Source organism: Coptis chinensis, chromosome 5 (assembly GCF_015680905.1).
Source record: "Coptis chinensis isolate HL-2020 chromosome 5, ASM1568090v1, whole genome shotgun sequence".
Lineage (NCBI taxonomy): Eukaryota > Viridiplantae > Streptophyta > Magnoliopsida > Ranunculales > Ranunculaceae > Coptis > Coptis chinensis.
Window position 1 is genome coordinate 3433664 of NC_141460.1, and position 23470 is coordinate 3457133.

At 36.7% G+C, this 23470-nt stretch overlaps 1 protein-coding gene across 1 annotated transcript; it reads left to right on the forward strand.

Moving 5' to 3' along the window:
• The first annotated feature begins 19986 nt into the window (after positions 1–19986).
• Positions 19987–21781, forward strand: RABE1B (RAB GTPase homolog E1B). Its single transcript, XM_086559305.1, has one exon. The coding sequence runs from the start codon at positions 20147–20149 to the stop codon at positions 21533–21535; it is 1389 nt and encodes a 462-aa protein (XP_086415431.1). The 5' UTR covers positions 19987–20146; the 3' UTR covers positions 21536–21781.
• Positions 21782–23470: the final 1689 nt, after the last annotated feature.

Here is a 23470-nt window from a genome sequence, read left to right on the forward strand (position 1 = left end):
TACCATGAAAAATGTGTAATCTGGAGTTGTAAAGTAAAAGTCTTTGGCCAATGTTGAAATCTTTACGCAAAATGTGCTTCTTGTGAACTCTTTTTATATTAGCTTTGTAGGATTTCGAGAGATCATAAGCATCACTCCGAATTTCCTCAAGCTCATTTAATTGCAGTTTTCACTTCTCGTCTGCCACGTTGATATTGTAATTGAGGCTTTTGATGGCCTATAGTGCATGATGCTCAAGTTCAACCGGCAAATGACAAGGTTTTCCGAAAATGATGCGGTAAGGAGACATCCCTATAGGTGTCTTAAAAGCTGTTCGGTATGCCCACAAGGCATCCGATAAGTGGAGAGACCAGTCTTTTCTTGAGGGATTGACAGTTTTCTCTAGAATGGACTTTATCTCTCTGTTGGAGACTTCCACTTGGCCACTTGTCTGTGGGTGATACGGAGTAACAACTTTGTGAGTAACTCCATATTTCTTCAATAAAAACCCAAAAAAATTATTACAAAAATGTGTACCCTCATCACTGATAATAGCTTTAGGAACACCAAAACAAGAGAAAATGTTTTCTTTTACAAATTTCACGATAGTCTTATGGTCATTTGAGCGACATGCAAGTGCCTCAATCCATTTGGACACATAGTCCACAACCACTAGAATGTAGAGAAAACCTTGACAAATGGGGAAGGGACCCATAAAATCAATGTCCCAAACATAAAAAATTTCCACAATTAAAATGGGATTTAGGGGCATCATATTGCATTGGGTAATGTGACCCAAGTGCTGACAATGAATGCAAGCTTTGCAATATTCGTGTGCATCATGAAAAAGGGTAGGCCAGTAAAAACCACATTGTAAAACCTTGGCCACAGTTTTCTTCCCTCTAAAATGACCACCGCAAGATCGTCCATTGCAAAAAGATAAAATGCCGGTGTGTTCCCAGTCGGGAATGCAACAACGAATAAGTTGGTCGGAACAATACTTAAAGAGGTAGGGGTCATCCCAGAAATAATATTTTATAGTGGATAAGAACTGTTTACGATTAGGGCGTGACCACGAGGAAGGAACTTCCTCAGTAACTAGGTAGTTAACGATATCTGCGTACCATGGAGAGGAGAAAATGGAGTACAAATGCTCATCTAGGAAGGAATCACAGATGGCGACAGAATCACTATCAATGTCACCAACCAGCCTTGATAAATGGTCGGTCGCCACATTTTTGGTTCCTTTCTTGTCTTTGATTTCCAAAGTGAATTCTTGCAAGAGAAGGATCCAGCAGAACAATCTCTATTTCTCATTCTTTTTCACGAGTAGGTACCGAAGTGTGGCATGGTCAGTATATACGATGGTGGGAGATCCGACTAGGTAAGGGCGAAATTTATCCAAAGCATAAACAACATCTAGGAACTCTTTCTCAGTTATCGTGTAATTACGTTGAGCATCATTAAGAGTTTTACTTGCATAGTAAATGACAACAGGTTTTTCATCACATCGTTGGCCTAGTACGGCACCAGTTGCAAAATCGCTAGCGGGTCACACATCAGTTTGAATGGTTGAGACCAATCAGGGGGTTGAATGATAGGAGCGGTAGCCAGGGCAATTTTTAGAGTTTCAAAAGCTTGTTTGTAATTGATATTGAAGTCGAAGACTGCATCCTTAAGTAGAAGATTGATTAAGGGTCGAGCAACTTTAGAAAAATCCTAAATGAATCGCCTGTAAAACCCAGTGTGGCCTAAAAAGGCATGGATATCGCAAACTGTTCGGGGGATAGGTAGAGAAGCAATTTTAACAATTTTAGCTTTATCAACCTCTATCCTGTCTTTCGAAACAATATGACCTAGAACAATTCCTTTGGTAACCATGAAATGACACTTCTCCCAATTAAGTACCAAATTTTTCTCTTCACAACGCGTTAGCACTTTAGAAAGGTTGGATAAGCAGTCATCAAAGGAGTTTCCATAAGTGGAAAAGTCGTTCATGAAGACTTTCATATTACGTTCCACCATATCACTGAAAATGTGAAGCATGCAGCGTTGGAAAGTACCAGGGGCATTGCAAAGACCAAAAGGCATTCGTTTGTATGCAAAGGTTCCAAAAGGACATGTGAAAGTTGTCTTCTCTTGATCAACTGGATTGATGACAATTTGGAAGTAGCCAGAATAGCCGTCAAGAAAACAGTAGTAAGCATGACCAGCTAAACGTTCTAGAATCTGGTCAACGAATGGAAGATGGAAGTGATATTTACGTGTTACGGCATTAAGTTTGTGATAGTCAATGCAAATTCTCCATTTCACTGGGACGCGAATGGAGATGCATTAATCATTTTCATTTTGCACAACTGTAATGCTGGACTTCTTTGGAACAACATGGACATGACTAACCCAAACACTATTAGAGATAGGGTATATGATACCTGCATCAAGTAAGCGTAAAACTTCCTCCCGTACCACCTCCTTCATGGCAAGGTTAAGGCGACATTGCGGTTCCCGCAATGTCTTTGTGTCATCATCTAGATGTATATGATGCGTGCATACACTAGGGTGTATTTATTTGATATCATCTAAGGACCAACCGATAACGAAGCGAGATGAATGACATGAATCACATGTGCTATCATCTAGATGATATTTCTTTGATATCATCTAAGGGTACTTTGATGAATGACATGAATCACACATGCTTCTTCGTTAGTAGTCAAGTGGGAAAAAATTATTATAGGGTGACTACCATCGGGATCAAGATGCACGTACTTCAAATCAGATGGTAGAGGTTTTAAATCTAGAGTTGGAGGATTGGGGATCAAGGATTCATGAGGGGTCATCTCTTCAATGGAAAAGAGCAAGTCTGGTTCTTCTGAATTAGTTGGTAATGCAGCAGTAGGGTCAAATAGTAGTACTGACTCTAATAATGCATGGACATCCTTAATGTACGAGTCATCGTCAAACTCAAGAATATCAAAAAAAAGAAATTGGTGTACCTCATTTGTAGGAAAAGAGTTTGTGAAATATTCCTGTGCCAGACTATCGACCATGCTAATCTCACCCTCAATGTCAGGATCGGGAAGTTGTTTCATTAAGTTAAACACATTGACTTCTATAGAAAGGTTCCCGAAAGACATTGTCATTGAATCATCCCGACAATTGATGAGAGCGTTAGCAGTTGCAAGAAATGGACGACCTAAAATAATAGGAATCGAGTCACAGGCAACTTCGGTATCTAGAATGACAAAATCAATGGGGTAGTAAAAATCTTGGACCTTGACTAGGACATTTTCTACTATGCCCTTTGGGTACTTGATAGAGCGATCCGCGAGTTGCAGGGTCATGCTGGTAGGTTTTAATTCATGAAGACCTAACTGCTTGAATAAGTAGTAGGAAAGTAGGTTAACACTCGCGCCTAGGTCTAAAAGAGTGGTAGTGGTATACTTGTTGCCCAACGTGCATGGTATAGTTGGTCGACCTGGGTCTTTGTATTTAACCACACCATTGGTAACAGTTATGGAGGGAAACTGCTCAGTGAGGAACGCTTGTTGAGGAACATTCGTTCGTCGTTTGTTGATGGACATGCCCTTCAAAAACTTGGCATGCTTGGGCAAATGCTTAAGTGCATCGAGAAAAGGTAGGTTTATGGTCAAATTTTTGAAGGTTTCTCGGATCTCATCGAAATGTTCGTCAGGATTGTTATTTGCCAAACGGGTAGGGAACGAAGCTTTTGGGTGTAATCGCGCATATGGATCAGGGGTGTCTTTCCCTAGTGACGTGGTTGTAGATTTAGAAGGAGCAACTTCATCCGCTATAGGTTACAAGGTAGAAATTGGAAGGACGTCAGTCGTGGCTTCCATCGGTTGAATGTCTGGCATACGTATGTGATTGTCGACAGTTCAGCCAGAACGAAGGGTGGTGATGGCTTCACCTCACCCTGGCTGGGATTACTAGATCTTGGTGCATTGTTGACTTCAAAGGCAGTGTTTGTGGGCTTAGGGTTGGCAACTGCTTGGCCAGGAAACACGCCCTTTGAGTTTTATCCTGTGCTAATAGCTGAAGAGACTATTGGATAGATGCTAGGATTTGAGATTGTTGATTCATGCAAGTCATTAAAGTTTCAGCTGTTTTATCGGCAGAGGATTGTACCATTGGGGCAGCAGGAACAAGTTCACGGTTATTGTTTACGGGTTGATTTTGGTAGCCATAACCTGGATTAGTGGGAACAAGGTTGTGGTTGTTTTGGTACCCTATATTGGCGGTGTTGGGAAACTGACTTTGCCCTTGTGGAAATTGTGGAGGATTCCCTTGATGGTATGAATTATAGTTCGTGGATGGCCGTATAGGAGGGTTGTTGAAACCCAGAGGAGCTGGCTATTGGGTAGGGGTACGCCAAGCCAAATTCGGATGTTATCACCAAGGTGCATTAGGGATGTTGAAAGCACAAGCCTCTTCAGATGGTTGGGGAGGGAACTCGTATGCCAAAGGACAATAAGAATTGGAGTGCTCAGGACTTAAGCAAAGAAGACATAAGGAAGCATTGGAGGCCATGACTTATTTGGGTTTTTGATGATTCACTTGAATAGAAAGAGCATCGACCTTTTTGGTTAATGACTCGATCAAAGTTTTTAATTCTAGTTCGGGTTTGACCTCGAATATAGACGTAACTTTGGTAGGAGTGTCTTTAGAAAATCTGGAAGAATCAGTGTTATCCCAATAGTTGTTTCGTGAAGCCTATTTCTCGAGAAAAGTGTATGCTTTAATAGCACCTTTGTCCATGAAACAGCCGCCATTCATGATATCTAATGTTTCCTTTTGATGGTCAGAGAGACCATTAAAGAATGACCGGACTAAGACAGCGGTGTTGAGTTGATGATGGGGACATTTGAGAAGCAGATCAGTAAATCTACTCCATGCTTCCGTAAAGGATTCCTGGGGATGCTGGCGAAAGAATTGAATCTTCTGAAGCATCTCAGTAGTTTTCTTCTGAGTATAGAACTTTATCATGAATGCTAGTACGAGCTTGGCCCATGTGTCAAGGGATTGCGGTGCTTCGCCCGCGAGCCAAACTGAAGCTTTATCAGCTAAAGTGAAGGGAAACACCCTAAGCAAGACTTGTTCGTTGGTAACGATCGGATGGTGGAAAGTGGTGGCCACTTGCTGGATCCTACGAAGGTGATTGTATGGTTTTTCATGGTCTAGACCATGGTAAACAGGTAACAAACCGAAAACGTTTGGTGGAATGTGAAAATCACCTGCAATCTCATCTAGTTTAATATAGGAAGCAGGTCCTTCCTGTAAGGCAGTATAGAAGTCCGAAAGGGGGATTCTCTACTGTGGGATTTTCCTGGGCCATAACTATGGGAGATGATGGAAATTGAGATACTTGACGAGGTTGGTTTCCAGAGGAAGAACTATGTCTAGGGGATAACTTATGCAGTTGTTTATAGTATTTTCGATGACAATATGTATGTTATAATTCATTATTAGTACCAGACTGTAGTCTCATGCAAACACAAATTTTAATTCTTGGCTCATAAGGAACGAATTATGACATAAGGGTTAGGAATTACGGAAGGAGAGAGGTGAACCACGTCCTCCTGAGTTGTTGCTAACGTGAGCATGTAAGCTAGGATAACGTGTGAATATTCCAACAACCAGGTCACATAAGAGAATTGAGGGAGGTTGTCCGTTTTAGCACGTTCCTTAATTAGGTAACCTCAATCTTTCACGTTTGCTAGACACTGATGGAATAGGATGATGATTGATGATGGTATATTATGCGATTATTATTAATATGATTATTAGGATTTATTATTATTTTTTTTTTATTTATTTATTTTTTATGTTTTTTAAGTTTACGTAATTAATGTATTATGGAGAAGTCGGGAAAACACAGGTAATATATTCGCGCAACCGTATATATAGCCTAAACATGTGATTACGAAACATGCAAATAAAGACTAGAGATGCCAAAATAGATGACTAATCATGCAATTAGCACATGCTAGTTTTACATCGGAAGTCTGCACATGCAACTCTATATTACTTATACGTGAATAGAAACACGTATAAGAGGGGTATCTACTAGTGTGGGGATGAAAGCATCGGCCGCACTAATGTGAGATACAAAACTCTCAATGGACTTCACTTCTCATTCTACAGGCAAACCTAGGTGTCCCTGCTTGAGTCTAAACATGTTAACCTCCACAGATATATTTCCAAAGGAAAGAGTGATTGATCCATCCCGACAATTGATTTTGGCATTGTGAGTGGCCAAGAAAGGATGCCCTAAGATGATGGGAATATAATCATGAGCAACGGCGGTGTTAAGGATGACGAAGTCGGCTGGGTAGTAAAAATCCTGAACTTTAATGAGAATATCTTCAACTACACCATTGGGATACTTAATAGAACGATCGGCTAACTGCAAAGTTATTTTGGTTGGTTTTAGTTCATGTAGACCTATTTGTTTATAAAGGTAAAACGGGAGTAAGTTAACACTCGCCCACAGGTCTAATAGAGCAGTTGTAGTGAAAGTATTTCCTAAGGTGCATTGTAGGACGACCAGGATTCTTGTACTTAACAATTCCGTTATGTTCAGATAAAGAGGGATATTGTTCAGTTAAGAAGGTTTCTTTGGGTATGTTGGTTTTCCTTTTCGTGGTGCACAACTCTTTTAGAAACTTAGCGTGTTTTGGAAGACGTTTAATGGGATTGAGGAAGGGTAGGTTTATAGTTAGATTCTTGAAAACTTTCCTAATCTCGTTAAAAGTATCGTCTTTCTTTATCATAGCAAGTCTCTGGGGAAATGGGGTTTTCCCCTATATTTAGCATAAGGGTCAATAAGAGTATTGCCCTTTTCTTTAACTTTTGTTGTTTTCCCCTTAGGTTGAGGTTTAACTGGTACTTCTGCAGTTGTAGGATCTTCAGTTTCAACTACAGTATCTGGTAAGGTTCCATTATCTTTTTTAGTTTGTGGGGAATCTTCTGGCACAATAACTTTGTTGTCAACCATTCTAGCTCCCTGAACGGAGAGTAGTTACGACTTTTAATTCACCCTGAATTAAATTGTCATTACTAGTATTGCTGGTTACTTCGAAGGTTGTGTTTGTATACTTAGGATTTGGTACTGCTTGACCTAGAAACACGCCTTGTTGGTTATTATTGTAGTTAGGAGACAGATCAAGTACCTTTTGGCACAATACCTACATCATATTAGTTTGTTGTTGTTGGTTTTGTATCATGGTTAATAATAAGTAATATTTTGATGGGTTAGCCGGTTGTGCGGTAATAGGAAGGGTGACTGGGACTATAGTTTGTTGAGTGTTTATGTTATGATTTTGATAGTACTGAGGTAAGTGAACTACACTTCTATTTTGGTGACCTAAATCTTCTGGTCCTAGATGTTGGTTAAATTGGTGGAAGTTTGTAGTGGGCCGAAAGTTTTGATAATTAAAACATGCAGGTGTAGGTTGTTGTTGTTGATTATAATTAATGTTCTGCCTCCATTGTGTGTTAGGGTTGGTGAAAGTGTAATTATCTACTGGTTGTGGTGGAGGTGAACCGTATAGTAAGGGACAAAAGGAATCGGTATGGTTGGGATTAAAACAGATATTACATGGAGGGGAGTTGATGTTCATGACTGGAGTGGGTATCGCTTCTTGTTTATGAATAGATAGGGCATCTACCTTTTTAGTGAGGGATTCAATGAGGGTCATTAACTCAGGGTTGGGCAGAGCCTCAACTATGTTGGTTGCCTTATCTGTTGATGAACAAGTATTGGAGCGGGAGCACTCACTACCTCCCCTGTTGCTCCTCCTAGTTGATTGATCTTCTAAGAAGTTATAAGCATATGTGGCTCCTTTACTTGAGAAATTACCTTCATTCATGATGTCTAAAGTATCCTTATGGTGTTGAGATAGACATTTGAAAAAGGCACGAACAAGTGTGTCTTTTCCAAGGTTATGATGGGCACTCCACTAGAAGATCAGTGAAACGATTCCAAGCCTTAGAAAAAGATTCATGAGGTTTTTGGTGAAAGAAATGGATCTTTTGAAGCATTTCATTGGTCTTTTAGGGTGGGATAGAATTGTTCCATGAATAACCTAACTAGTTTCTCCCATATGTCCACAGAGTTTGGTTTTTGTGATGTTAGCCAAGCAGCCGCTTTGTCAACTAGGGTGAAAGAAAACACCCTAAGTTTTATTTGTTCAGGACCTACTTCAGGATGATGGAAGGTGGTTAGTACTTGGTGTATCCTACGTAAGTGTTGATAACGTCCATGGAAAATAGGTAGCATATTAAATATATTAGGGGATTCTAAAATCTCCCGTAGTGTCTGTGAGAATTATACAGGAGTCAGGTCCATTGTTTAAAGCCTTATAAAAATCAAAGAGGGGTCTCTCTACTATTTCTTCACCCATTGCTATAGATATAGTTGTGGTGGATGGTATGGGTATGTTGGTACGTGTATTTCTAGACAGGCAATAATTTTTGTGTCTATGATAAACTAATATGGTAGGTTTATGCATACCAGATCTTAATCTCATGCAAGTTTTAAATCTAATAGGCAATTCCTAATGAGCATGCAAAAATAGCCTAATTATTACTAGAAATAAAATCCTCTTACAATAGATGTGAGGATGTAAAGAGGTGTTACCTGGAGCGTCCTCGCTACGCATATAAATAGCACCTTCAACAGCCTTGAAGCACGTCTATTTGTTACTTGAACAATTATGCGGATACTGGTCCAGGTGCACAGGGTGGATGGTGAAGTCCTGTAAAAAGTTTAACCTGATTAGTGCTAGAGTTTTAAGAAATAGGGTAAGGCTTTTTACTGTGGGCTTCGTGTTGGGCCTGGATGTCAGTTATGTGAAACGGGCTTTAGTAGTGGGTGGGCTTATTAATTTACTATTAGAAATAGTTCAAACCAACAGCCATGCCACTTAAGAATTAAGGGAGGTTGTCCGTGCGTGCACGTTCCTTAATTAGAGAACCCCAATTCTTTAAGTTTTCTAAACACCATAGAGTATGAAAAATTAATTAAGAATTACTTAAGTTGTTAGGCATACGAGTATTGTACTGTACTCGTGATGTAATATTGTACTTACTATTTAAAAATTAATTGATTCTAATTAGACAAGGGCATGGGCACACTTTGAATTAGGCAAATTATGGCGCAGGTCGCGCCTATGGTGTAGGGCGCGAGGCACGCTATGGTAGGGCAAATTTAGGTCGCGCTCTCAAGTAAAAACGGGGGTGTGATTTTTTTAGGGTCAGGTCACAGGGATGCAAGGAGTTGGATTCTCAACTCGTATGCACTCCAGCAGTAGCAGAAATATTTCGAAAAAAAGTGAACAGTAAAAACAGTGTTTTGTTATATGAATAGTGAAAATAGTTTTTCGTAGTTTTAATCTAAACACGCAATACGTAAACAAGCAAGATGGCAAGTGGTTGATAAAATAATTAAATTAGATGTGAAAACAGTGTTTTAAACATGCTAAAAACTCTCTAAACATGTTGTTATATGGGAGTAATCGTTTTCGATCCACTCTTGCTTGCACGTACTTGATACGAATTTAGACTAAACAACTATTCAATAATGAGAAAGCAATTTATAATATGAAAATAGTAGATAAAAGATACAAAACAGTAGATTTAAATGAAAGAAAGATATAGAGAGAGGTAATCCACCATGCGATTCGATTGGCTATTAGTTTAGTCATCGAATCGATTTTCTTTGATCCCTAGTAAACAACCTACATCTCTATAGTCATTGTTTGACTAGCAAGAGAGATTAGCACCGCCACAAATCTCTTTGATGGGGTTTCTAATCTCTAGTTCTCCGTTATGAGCTCTATCTCTAGACACTCACAACGAAGAACTTGAAGTTCTTATGCAAAACAATAGTAAACCTAACTACTAATCATCATCACTTGAAGTTCTATTGGAGGTTTAGCCTTGTGTCATCGAATTCTTACTAACTAAACAATCAATATAAGACATAAGAGTAAAGAGAATTGAAACTAACTAAGCTTTTTATTGAAGGTTTTAATGGTGGCTACAAACTAAGTTACTTAACCTAAACTAAGCTAAAATATTCTAAAAAAAAGGGAGAGAGAGAGACCTAAATTATCACTAAACTAAATGAGGGAGTAGCCAAGTTTTGTTTAGCTTTAACCCTCTTTATATAGGAGAGTGTTAGGGTTACATTTTCGTGTATGGACCAAAAAGAGGAACTTTAGGCCTCTAATGTGAGCCTAAAGTCCATTAGGTTAAGTCTAAAGAGGTCACAGCTGTTGAAAATTACTTTAGTGCCATTTTCATCTACTTTTACAGCTCTGATTGGGACAATGTTATATCCATTGGAAAGTTTATTTTGCGCCGGTCGTTTTGACATAAAGTAGGCCCAATTTTGAGGCTAAAGTCTAAAGATACGCCCTTTTGAAGTTCTGATGGTTTTTTGTCCTTTTTCTACCATAATTGACTTTAACTTCCCAGCTTTGACTGAGATTGAAAAGGTTTTTTCTTCTTGATTCTTGGGCTTTAAATATAGAACTCTTCTAACAATCATCTTGACTCGTCTTCAACACAAAATGGCATCTTTAAGCACATAAACAATTTCAAGCTCTGAAATACACAAAAACACGTAAACATTACTAACTCTTATTTATTATAAACATAATTGGCCTAAATACAATACTATTAAGGGGTTTAAACTACACTTTTGGGTGCTTATCACAAAACACTTAATTGCATGAATTTATGTGTAAGTTTGCATTGGAATGAATGCAAAACACTTGATTGATTGAATGAATACAAAACTCTTGATTGATTGATTGAAATCAAAACACTTGATTGAATACATCTACATGTGAGCTTCTATTAGAATGAATGCAAAAAAATTGATTGAATGCATCTACGTGTGAGCTTACATTTAAATGAATGCAAAACACTTTACTGAAAGCATCTATATGTGAGCTTGCATTAGACTGAATGCAAAACACTTTATTGAAAGCATCTACGTGTTAGCTTGCATTAGAATGATTGCAAAACACTAGATTGAATGCATCTACGTGTGAGCTTACATTAGAATGAATGCAAAACACTTGATTGATTTAAAGAATGCAAAACACTTGATTGATTTAATGAATGCAAAACACTTAATTGATTAAACGAACGATTCTACAAGCGTGATTGAATTAGAATGAATGTAAAATACTTGATTGAATGCATCTACGTGCGAGCTTTCATTTGAATGAATGCAAAACACTTGATTGAATGCATCTACACGTGAGCTTGCATTCGAATTAATGCAAAATACTTGATTGATTGATTGAAATCAAAACACTTGATTGAATGCATCTATGTGTGAGCTTGCATTAAAGTGAATGCAAAACACTTGATTGATTGAATGAATGCAAAACACTTGATTGAATACATCTACGTGTGAGCTTCTATTAGAATGAATGCAAAAGAGTTGATTGCTTGAATGAACGCATCTACAACGAGTTTGCATTAGAATGAATGCAAAACACTTGTTTGAATGCATTTACGTGTGAACATACATTAGAATGAATGTAAAACATTTCATTGAATGCATCTACGTATGAGCTTGCATTAGAATGAATGAAAAACACTTGATTGATTGAATGAACGCATCTACAAGCGAGTTTGCATCAGAATGAATGAAAAACACTTGATTGAATGCATCTACGTGTGAGCTTGCATTAGAATGAATGCAAAACACTAGATTGATTGAATTAATGCAAAGAACTTGATTGAATGCATCTATGTGTGAGTTTCCACTAGAATGAAAGCAAAACACTTGATTGATTGAATGAATGCATCTACAAGCGAGTTTTCATTAGACTGAATGCAAAACACTTGATTGATTGAATTGATGCAAAACACTTCATTGAATGCATCTACATGTGAGCTTGCATTGGAATTAATGCAAAACACTTGATTGATTTAATTAATGCAAAACACTTGATGGAATTTATCTACTTGTGAGTTTGCATTAGAATGAATACAAAACACTTGATGGAATTTATCTACTTGTGAGTTTGCATTAGAATGAATACAAAACACTTGATTGATTGATTTAAAAACAAAACATTTGATTGAATGCATTAATGTGTGAGCTTGCATTAGAATGAATGCAAAACACTTGATTGATTGAATGAATTCAAAACCCTTACTTGAAAGCATCTACGTGTTAGCTTGCATTAGAAAGAATACAAAACACTTGATTGAATACATCTTCGTGTGAGCTTGCATTAGAATGAATGCAAAACACTTGATTGATTGAATGAACGTATCTAAAAGCAAGATTGCATAAGAATGAATGAAAAACACTTGATTAAAGGCATCTACATGTGGGCTTGCACTGGAATGAATGCAAAATACTTAATTGATTGAATGAAATCAAAACACTTGATTGAATGCATCTACATGTAAGCTTGCATTGGAATGAATGCGAAACACTTCATTGATTGAATGAATGTAAAACACTTGATTAAATGCATCTACGTGTGAGATTGCATTAGAAAGACTACAAAACACTTGATCGATTGAATGAACACATCTACAATGGATCTTGCATTAGAAATAATGCAAAAAACTTGATTGAATGCATATATGTGAGAACTTGTATTAGAATGAATGCAAAACACATGATTGGTTGACGGAATGTAAAACACTTGATTGAATGCATCTACGTGCGAGCTTGCATTAGAATGAATGCAAAACTCTTGATTGAATGAATGACTGCAAAACACTTGATTGAAAGCACCTACATGTGAGCTTACTTTAGAAGTAACGTAAAACACTTGATTGATTAAATGAATTTAAAACACTTTATTGAATGCATCTAAGTGTGAGTGTGCATTAGAATTAATGCAAAACGTTTGATTGATTAAATGAACGAATCAACAAGCGAGCTTGCATTAAAAGAATTCAAAATAGTTAATTGAATGCATCTACGTTTGAGCTTGCACTAGAATGAATGCAAAACACTTGATTGATTGAATTATTACAAACACTTGATTGAATGTATCTACGTGTGAACTTGCATTAGAATGAATACAAAACACTTGATTTATTGAATGAATGCAAAACACTTAATTGAAAGCATAGACGTGTTAGTTTGCATTAGAATGAATGCAAAATACTTGATTGAATGCATCTATATGTGGGCTTGCATTAGAATGAATGCAAAACACTTGATTGATTAAATGAACCCATCTACAAGCAAGCTTGCATCAGAATGAATGCAAAACACTTAATTGAATGCATCTACGTGTGAGCTTGCATTAGATTGAATGCAAAACACTTGATTGATTGAATAAACACATCTACAAGCGAGATTGTATAAGAATGAATGCAAAACACTTGATTAAAGGCATCTACGTGTGAGCTTGCACTGGAATGAATGCAAAACACTTGATTGATTGAATGAATGCAAAACATTTGATTGAATGCATCTACATGTGGGCTTGCATTAGAAAGAATGCAAAATACTTAATTGATTGAATGAAATCAAAACTCTTGATTGAATGCATCTACATGTGAGCTTCCATTGGAATGAATGCAAAACACTTCAGTGATTGAATGAATGTAAAACACTTGATTGAAAGCATCTACGTGTGAGATTGCATTAGGAAGACTACAAAACACTTGATCAATTTAATGAACACATCTACAAGGGAGCTTGAATTAGAAATAATGCAAAAAACTTGATTGAATGCATATACGTGTGAGCTTGCATTAGAATGAATGCAAAACACATGATTGGTTGACGGAATATAAAACACTTGATTGAATGCATCTACGTGCGAGCTTACATTAGAATGAATGTAAAACTCTTGATTGAATGAATGACTGCAAAACACTTGATTGAAAGCATCTACGTGTGAGCTTGCATTACAATTAACGCAAAACACTTGATTGATTAAATGAATTCAAGACACTTTATTGAATGCATCTAAGTGTGAGCGTGCATTAGAATTAATGCAAAACGTTTGATTGATTAAATGAACGAATCAACAAGCGAGCTTGCATTAAAAGAATGCAAAACAGTTAATTGAATGCATCTACGTTTGAGCTTGCATTAGAATGAATGAAAAACACTTGATTGATTGAATGATTACAAACACTTGACTGAATGCATCTACGTGTGAACTTGCATTAGAATGAATACAAAACACTTGATTTATTGAATGAATGCAAAACACTTAATTGAAGGCATAGACATGTTAGTTTACATTAGAATGAATGCAAAACACTTGATTGAATGCATCTACGTGTGAGCTTGCATTAGAATGAATGCAAAATACTTGATTGATTGAATGAACGCATCTACAAGCGAGCTTGGATCAGAATGAATGCAAAACACTTGATTGAATGCATCTACGTGTGAGCTTGCATTCGATTGAATGCAAAACACTTGATTGATTGAATGCATCTACGTGTGAGTTTCCATTAGAATGAATGCAAAACACTTGATTGATTGAGTGAATGCATCTACAAGCGAGTTTCCATTAGAATGAATGCAAAACACTTGATCGATTGAGTGAATGCATCTACAAGCGAGTTTCCATTAAAATAAATGCAAAACACTTGATTGATTGAATGGATGCAAAACACTTGATTGAATACATCCACGTGTGAGCTTGCATTGGAACTAATACAAAACACTTGATTGATTGAATTAATGCAAAACACTTGATGGAATTTACCTACGTACGAGCTTGCATTAGAATGAATGCAAAACACTTGATTGATTGATTTAAAACAAAATATTTGACTGAATGCATCAATGTGTGAGTTTGCATTAGAATGAATGCAAAACACTTGATTGATTGAATGAATGCAAAACCCTTACTTGAAAGCATCTACGTGTTAGCTTGCATTAGAATGAATGCAAAACACTTGATTGAATACATATTCGTGTGAGCTAGCATTAGAATGAATGCAAAACACTTGATTGATTGAATGAACGCATCTACAACCGAGATTGCGTAAGAATGAATACAAATCACTTAATTAAAGGCATCTACGTGTGAGTTTGCACTAGAATGAATTCAAAATACTTAAATTGAATGAATGCAAAACATTTGATTAAATGCATCTTTATGTGAGCTTGGATTAGAATGAATGCAAATCACTTGATTAATTGAATGCATCTAAGTGTGAGCGTGCATTAGAATTAATCCAAAATGTTTGATTGATTGAATGAACGAATCAACAAGCGAGCTTGCATTAAAAGAATGCAAAACAGTTAATTGAATGCATCTATGTTTGAGCATGCATTAGAATGAATGCAAAACACTTGATTGATTGAATAAATACAAACACTTGATTGAATGCATCTACGTGTGAATTTTCCCTAGAATGAATACAAAACAATTGTTTTATTGAATGAATGCAAAAAACTTAATTGAAAGCATAGACGTGTTAGTTTGCATTAGAATGAATGTAAAACACTTGATTGAATGCATCTACATGTGAGCTTGCATTAGAATGAATGCAAAACACTTGATTGATTGAATGAACGCATCTACAAGCGAGCTTGCATCAGAATTAATGCAAAACACTTGATTGAATGCATCTATGTGTGAACTTGCATTAGATTAAAGCAAAACACTTGATTGATTGAATGAATACAAACACTTGATTGAATGCATCTACGTGTGAACTTGCATTAGAATGAATACAAAATACTTGATTTATTGAATGAATGCAAAACACTTAATTGAAAGCATAGACATGTTAGTTTGACTTAGAATGAATATAAAACACTTGATTGAATGCATCTACGTGTGAGCTTACATTAGAATGAATGTGAAACACTTGATTGATTGAATGAACACATCTACAAGCGAGCTTGCATCAGAATGAATGCAAAACACTTGATTGAATGCATCTACGTGTGAACTTGCATTAGATTGAATGCAAAACACTTTATTGATTGAATTAATGCAAAGAACTTGATTGAATGCATCTACGTGTGAGTTTCCATTAGAAATAATGCAAACCACTTGATTGATTGAATGAACGCATCTATAAGCGAGTTTTCATTAGAATGAATGCAAAACCTTGATAGATTGAATGGATGCAAAACACTTAATTGAATTTATCTACGTGTGAGCTTGCATGGGAATTAATGTAAAACACTTGATTGATTAAATTAATGCAAAACACTTGATAAAATTTATCTACGTGTGAGCTTGCATTAGAATGAATGCAAAACACTTGATTGATTGAATGAATGCAAAACCCTTACTTGAAAGCATCTACGTGTTAGCTTGCATTAGAATAAATGCAAAACACTTGATTGAATTCATCTTCATGTGAGCTTGCATTAGAATGAATGCAAAACACTTGATCGATTGAATGAACGCATCTACAAGCGAGATTGCATAAGAATGAATGCAAAATGCTTGATTGAAAGCATCTACGTGTGAACTTGCACTGGAATAAATGCAAAACACTTGATTGATTGAATAATGCCAAACATTTGATTGAATGCATCTACATGTCAACTTGCATTAGAAAGAATGAAAAATACTTGATTGATTGAATGAAATCAAAACACTTGATTGAATGCATCTACATGTGAGCTTGCATTGTAATAAATGCAAAACACTTCACAGATTGAATGAATATAAAATACTTGATTGATTGCATCTACGTGTGAGATTGCATTAGAAAGATTGCAAAACACTTGATTGATTGAATGAAATTATCTATAAGGGAGCTTGCATTAGAAATAATGCAAAAAACTTGATTGAATGCATATAAGTGTGAGCTTGCATTAGAATGAATGCAAAACACATGATTGGATGACGGAATGTAAAACAACTGATTGAATGCATCTACGTGCGAGATTGCATTAGAATGAATGTAAAACTCTTGATTGAATGAATGACACTTGATTGAAAGCATCTATGTGTAAGCTTGCATTAAAATTAACCCAAAACACTTGATTGATTAAATGAATTCAAGACACTTTATTGAAAGCATCTAAGCGTGACCGTGCATTAGAATTAATGCAAAACGTTTGATTGATTGAATGAATGAATCAAGAAGCGAGCTTGCATTAGAATGAATGCAAAACACTTGATTGATTAAATGAATGCAAAACACTTGATTGAATGAATGAAATCAAAACACTTGATTGAATGCATCTACGTGTGAGTTTGCATTGGAATGAATGCAAAACACTTTACTCATTCAATGAACGCAAAACACTTGATTAAATGTATCTACATGTGATATTATATTAGAAATACTGCAAAACACTTCATTGATTAAATGAACACATCTACAAGCAAGCTTGCATTAGAATTAATGCAAAACACTTGATTGAATGCATCAATGTGTGAGCTTGTTTTGGAATGAATGCAAAACACATGATTGGTTGACAGAGTATAAAACACTTGATTAAATGCATTTACGTGTGAGTTTGCCTTCGAATGAATGCAAAACACTTGATTGAATGCGTGAATCCAAAGCACTTGATTGAAAGCATCTACATGTGAGCTTGTATTAGAATTAACGCAAAACACTTGATTGATCGAATGAATTCAAGACACTTGATTGAATGGATCTAAATGTGAGCATGCATTAGAATTAATGCAAAATGTTTGATTGATTGAATGAACACATCAACAAGCGAGCTTTCTTTAAAATGAATAGAAAACAGTTGATTGAATGCATCTACATTTGAGCTTGCACTAGAATGAATGCAAAACACTTGATTGATTGAATGAATGCAAAATATTTAATTGAATGCATCTACGTGTGAGCTTGCATTAGAATGAATGCAAAACACTTAATTGAAAACATATACGTGTTAGAATGAATGCAAAATACTTGATTGAATGCATCTACGTGTGAGCTTGCATTAGAATGAATGCAAAACACTTGATTAAATGCATCTATGTGTGAGATTGCATTAGAATAAATCCAAAACACTTGATTGAATGAATGAATGCAAAACACTTAATTGAAATCATCTACGTGTTAGCTTGCATTAGAATGAATGCAAAACACTTGATTGAATGCATCTACTTGTGAGCTTGCATTAGAATGAATGCAAAACACTTTATTGATTGATTGAATGCATCTACATGTGACCTTGCATTAGAATGAATGAAAAAAACTTGATTGATTAAATGAACAATTCTACAAGCGTGTTTGCATTAGAATGAATGCAAAACACTTGATTGTATGCATCTATGCGTGAGCTTGCACTAGAAAAAATGTAAAACACTTGATTGAATCCATCTACCTATGAGCTTGCATTCACTCGAATGAATGCAAAACACTTGATTGATTGATTAAAATCAAAACACTTGATTGAATACATCTATGTGTGAGCTTGCATTGGAATGAATGCAAAACACTTAATTGATTGAATGAATGCAAAATACTTGATTGAATACATCTACGTGTGAGCTTGCATTAGAATGATTGCAAAAGGCTTAATTGATTGAATGAACGCATCTACAACGAGTTTGCATTAGAATAAGTGCAAAACACTTTTTTTTAATGCATCTACGTGTGAGCTTGCATTAGAATGAATACAAAATATTTGATTGAATTCATCTATGTATGAGCTTGCATTAGAATGAATGCAAAATATTATATTGATTGAATGAACGCATCTACAAGCGAGCCTGCATTAGAATGAATGCAAAACACTTGATTGAATGCATCTTCGTGTAAATTTGCATTAGATTGAATGCAAAACATTTGATTAATTGAATTAATGCAAAACACTTGATTGAATGCATTTACGTGTGAGTTTCCATTGGAATGAATGCAAAACACTTGATTGATTGAATGAACGCATCTACAAGCGAGTTTGCATTAGAATGAATGGAAAATACTTGATTGATTGAATGGATGCAAAACACTTGATTTAATGCATCTACGTGTGAGCTTGCATTGAAATGAATACAAAACACTTGATTGAATGCATCTACATCCATCTAAATGCATCGGCTGTTGGAACAGATTTGTAGTTTTAACTGACCTTGATTAGATGTAAGTATTGGTCTGAGGCCTAGACCTGTTGCAGTAATTTCCAATTTTATGCCTCGGGTGTTAAAAGGGCGGGATCGGGGCTAGCCCGCAAACCACCATAAAAGCCCTTATGATCGAGGGCGGGTCGGTCCCTAATGTGTGTTGAGGGCCGGGTCGAGTAGGGTCAGAACATAAATACACAAGCCCTTACCCGCCCCTCGGCCCTCAATTTTGAGGGCCAAATGAGGGCCGGGCCGGGCCCAATCAAATTATACACTACTAATTTACTTAATTTTTTTTAGTAGTTTTAATTTTTTTATTATACTTTTGATTATATATATCAATTTTAACTAAAGATATAAAACTTATTTTTATATATTTAGAAAATAAGATATAGAGATGGTGAAAGAGATGAGAGCCTTACACTTTCAATATTGAACTATGTTACTACGTTAGAATTGCATGTTAATTTTGTCTTTATATAATGTATATATCTCTCTTTCATTTAATTATAAAAAATATATATGTTATATTCAAAGCTACTCCTTATTGAATACTAATTGTAGCGAAAAAAAGTTGATATAGCCTAGATAATTAAATTAGAAAATATATATATAATGTAAAATAACAACAAAAATTATGAGGGCCAAGTGAGGGCTGGTGAGGGCCTAATGAGGGCCGGGCTCACGCCTCCAGGAACCTAAGCCCTAAAATTCTCTATAATAGGCATGAGGGCCGGGCCGGCCCGCCCCTCAAATCTATGAGGGCCAGCTTTTGAGGGCTTTTGCAAACATTTTTGAGGGCCGGGTCGGGCCGGGTTGAGGGCCTGAGGGCCAAATTATCACCCCTAGTTCTGAGTTGATACGAACTTGCTCAGTACCGAAGCCCAGAACAGAACAGCAAGAAACCGAAGAAGGGCCCGTGAATTGATGAAATTGAGGCGTTTGAGCCCGCTAGCCTCGGTGGACTCGACTGAACCATATCATATGATGTGTGTGGGGGGGGACTGAAACGGATAGGGCAAGTAACCAATATGAGGTCCTCTCCCTTCTTCTCATTATCTTCATTTATTTCCTAATCCTCAAACCCCCCTTCTTCTTCACTCTCATTGGAAAAAGATAAAATAAATATGGCTATTGCTTCACCAAAGTTCCTATTCAATCCAACTTCTTCACCAAGAAAATCCCCACTACTCTCCTCTTCTTTCACAAGCCCATCAAGTGTTTTATGGCTATCAACCTCTTTAACAAGTACAAAAAACCGCCGCGGCCGCTCACTTACCGTCCGGGCCGCTAGAGGAAAATTCGAAAGAAAGAAACCCCATGTTAATATTGGTACAATAGGACACGTTGACCATGGTAAGACTACTTTAACTGCAGCACTTACTATGGCTTTAGCTTCTATTGGTGGGAGTGCGTCCAAAAAGTACGATGAAATTGACGCTGCCCCTGAGGAAAGAGCTAGGGGTATCACTATTAACACTGCTACAGTCGAGTACGAGACTGAAAATCGACATTATGCTCATGTTGATTGTCCCGGTCATGCTGATTATGTTAAGAATATGATTACTGGTGCTGCGCAAATGGATGGCGCGATTCTTGTTGTGTCTGGGGCTGATGGACCTATGCCCCAGACTAAGGAACATATTCTATTGGCTAAACAAGTGGGTGTGCCTAATATGGTTGTGTTTTTGAATAAACAAGATCAGGTTGATGATGAGGAGCTACTTGAGTTGGTTGACTTGGAAGTTCGTGAGCTTCTTTCGTCTTATGAGTTTCCAGGAGATGATGTTCCTATTATTTCTGGTTCTGCGCTTTTAGCTTTAGAAGCACTTATGGCTAATCCTGCTATTAAGAAAGGAGATAATACTTGGGTGGATAAGATTTACGCACTTATGGATGCTGTTGATGATTATATTCCTATTCCCCAACGGCAGACTGAGCTTCCATTTCTATTAGCCGTTGAGGATGTGTTTTCGATTACAGGTCGTGGTACTGTCGCCACTGGGCGTGTCGAGAGGGGTACTGTTAGGGTTGGAGAGACAGTGGAACTAATTGGTCTTAGGGAAACTAGAAACACTACTGTCACTGGTGTGGAAATGTTTCAGAAAATTCTTGATGAAGCGCTTGCAGGAGACAATGTTGGTATTCTTCTTCGTGGTATTCAAAAGGCTGATATTCAGAGAGGGATGGTGTTGGCAAAACCTGGTTCTATCACACCCCACACGAAGTTTGAGGCTATTGTTTATGTTCTTAAGAAGGAAGAAGGTGGAAGGCACTCGCCTTTCTTTGCTGGTTATCGACCTCAATTCTACATGAGGACGACTGATGTTACTGGAAGGGTTGCCTCAATTATGAATGATAAGGATGAGGAATCAAAAATGGTTATGCCTGGTGACCGTGTGAAGATGATAGTCGAGCTTATCATGCCGGTGGCTTGTGAGCAAGGAATGAGGTTTGCCATTAGAGAAGGAGGAAAGACAGTTGGGGCAGGTGTTATTCAATCCATTGTCGAGTAACTGTGTTGATTACTTTTCCAGCCAACAATAAGAGCCTTGGCATGGTAGCAATCATTCTTACTCGTTCTATGGTTTTGGTTTTGATATGCTTAACTGTCTTCAGTGATTTCACTGGTTCTACATCCTTTTCCGAACCCAAATGTCATATATTTTGCAGTTTTGTTCATCTTTCTCTGTCTACTGTGATGTTTAGGTAGATGAATCGACTCTTGATTATTTGGCATAATTACATTTCTCTGTTGGTTCCCTGCTTCTGTTTTTGTAGTTTTAGCTATATCTACCAAGTATGTTGATTGTATGAAGTTGTCACATGGTTCTCTCAAAATGTGTATCTCTCTTAAGTGAATTGTACTTTCTTCTATGTTTTCAGGAATTCTTTTTATACTTATGAAATAAGGTGAAAGTTAATCTCATCGAATGGACTATGATCATATAGGTACCTATGATATTTTTAATTGTGTTGTATACTTATACATCTTTGTGGCTAGGCCTGTTTAGAACTTTAGATACTATAATGCAAATTTTAGTGTATTTGATTTGGACATCTTGTCTATATCTTTTTTGAACAGTAAGCCTTAGTTGAATTGTGTAGGTATTTGAGTGGAAACCCTTTGAATGTAACAGCTAAGGTGGAAATGACATTCCATCTGGGGTGATGATTTCACTATTGGTGTTGCTATAATAAGTTATCTCAATACATGTCCTTGTACTCTACCTCAAGTGTACGCGACAAATTGAATTTATATTTGTTTCCTTGGAGAGGCCGTACAAAACATGATCCTACTTAGCTGCAAAATGATCAAGGGGAGGATTCTCATGTTGTTTCCTATGTACATGCGGAAGACCTGCATCAAAAGCAAAGACACCTGCTTTGGAGATGTAGTAGAAAAGAAAGAAGCAAATATTTTGAACCTTTCAAATAGGGTTTTGGATCTGAACATCTGGCGGAATTAGCATGTCTGTGAGTTGTGGTTTGATGTCCTAGCAAATAAAGAAGTATAGATTACATTTTGGCAACAGTTTGGTTTTAGATATCTGACACAATTAGCATTTTGGTGCTTGAAGAGTTGTAAGTTCGGTTGAAAGAAAGCTTATGGTGCATTTTAATGAAAGGTGAGAAAATATTTTTTTTCTCGTCTTCTAGAGTGTAGACCTAGACTTAAATTGTCTGCTTAGTATTCATGTCCAGCTTTATGCCTCAACTTCTTTGTTCAAAAGAGTTTTATAAAGAGAATTCCGACTGAAGTAGCATTCTTTTTTGTGGTTGGTTGTGTTGGGGAGGATTCTTATGCCTAATATGTGGAAGATGATGTGAATACCTTTCCTGAGGGGTTTACTTGTTTGTTCAAAAGAGTTTTATAAAGAGAATTCCGACTGAAGTAGCATTCTTTTTTGTGGTTGGTTGTGTTGGGGAGGATTCTTATGGCTAATATGTGGAAGATGATGTGAATACCTTTCCTGAGGGATTTACTTGTTGACACAGCTGGAATATTTCAAATATTATAGGAGTTGTATACTTGTATGTTGGTTGAGACAACACAATTATTGTTACAGAATCTGGTCATAATACAAAAAATAAAATAAAGAACATGCAAGACCATAGGAGCAGAATAAAGCAGTAGCATTACCTGTGGTTGTCTACCGATAGAGAAACAAACGAGTTCAATAGTATGATTTTCTTTTTAGCTGGCAAAATTTTGTACCTCCGTAACTGTGTTCCATGGCGCTGGGCTTATCCTTATCATGTAGATTACTAGAACAAGGAACTCTAAAGTAGCTCGAGCATGTTTTGTTGCTGCAATGGAGCTAGTGACTGCCATATTATACTTGTTGGGCAGCAAAAGTTGTGTCGAATTTTATTGTTGGCCATTTTTTGTTTTGTTTGTTTTTTTTTTTTCCTCTATCGAGGGAAAACACTACTACCGATGTTTGTAG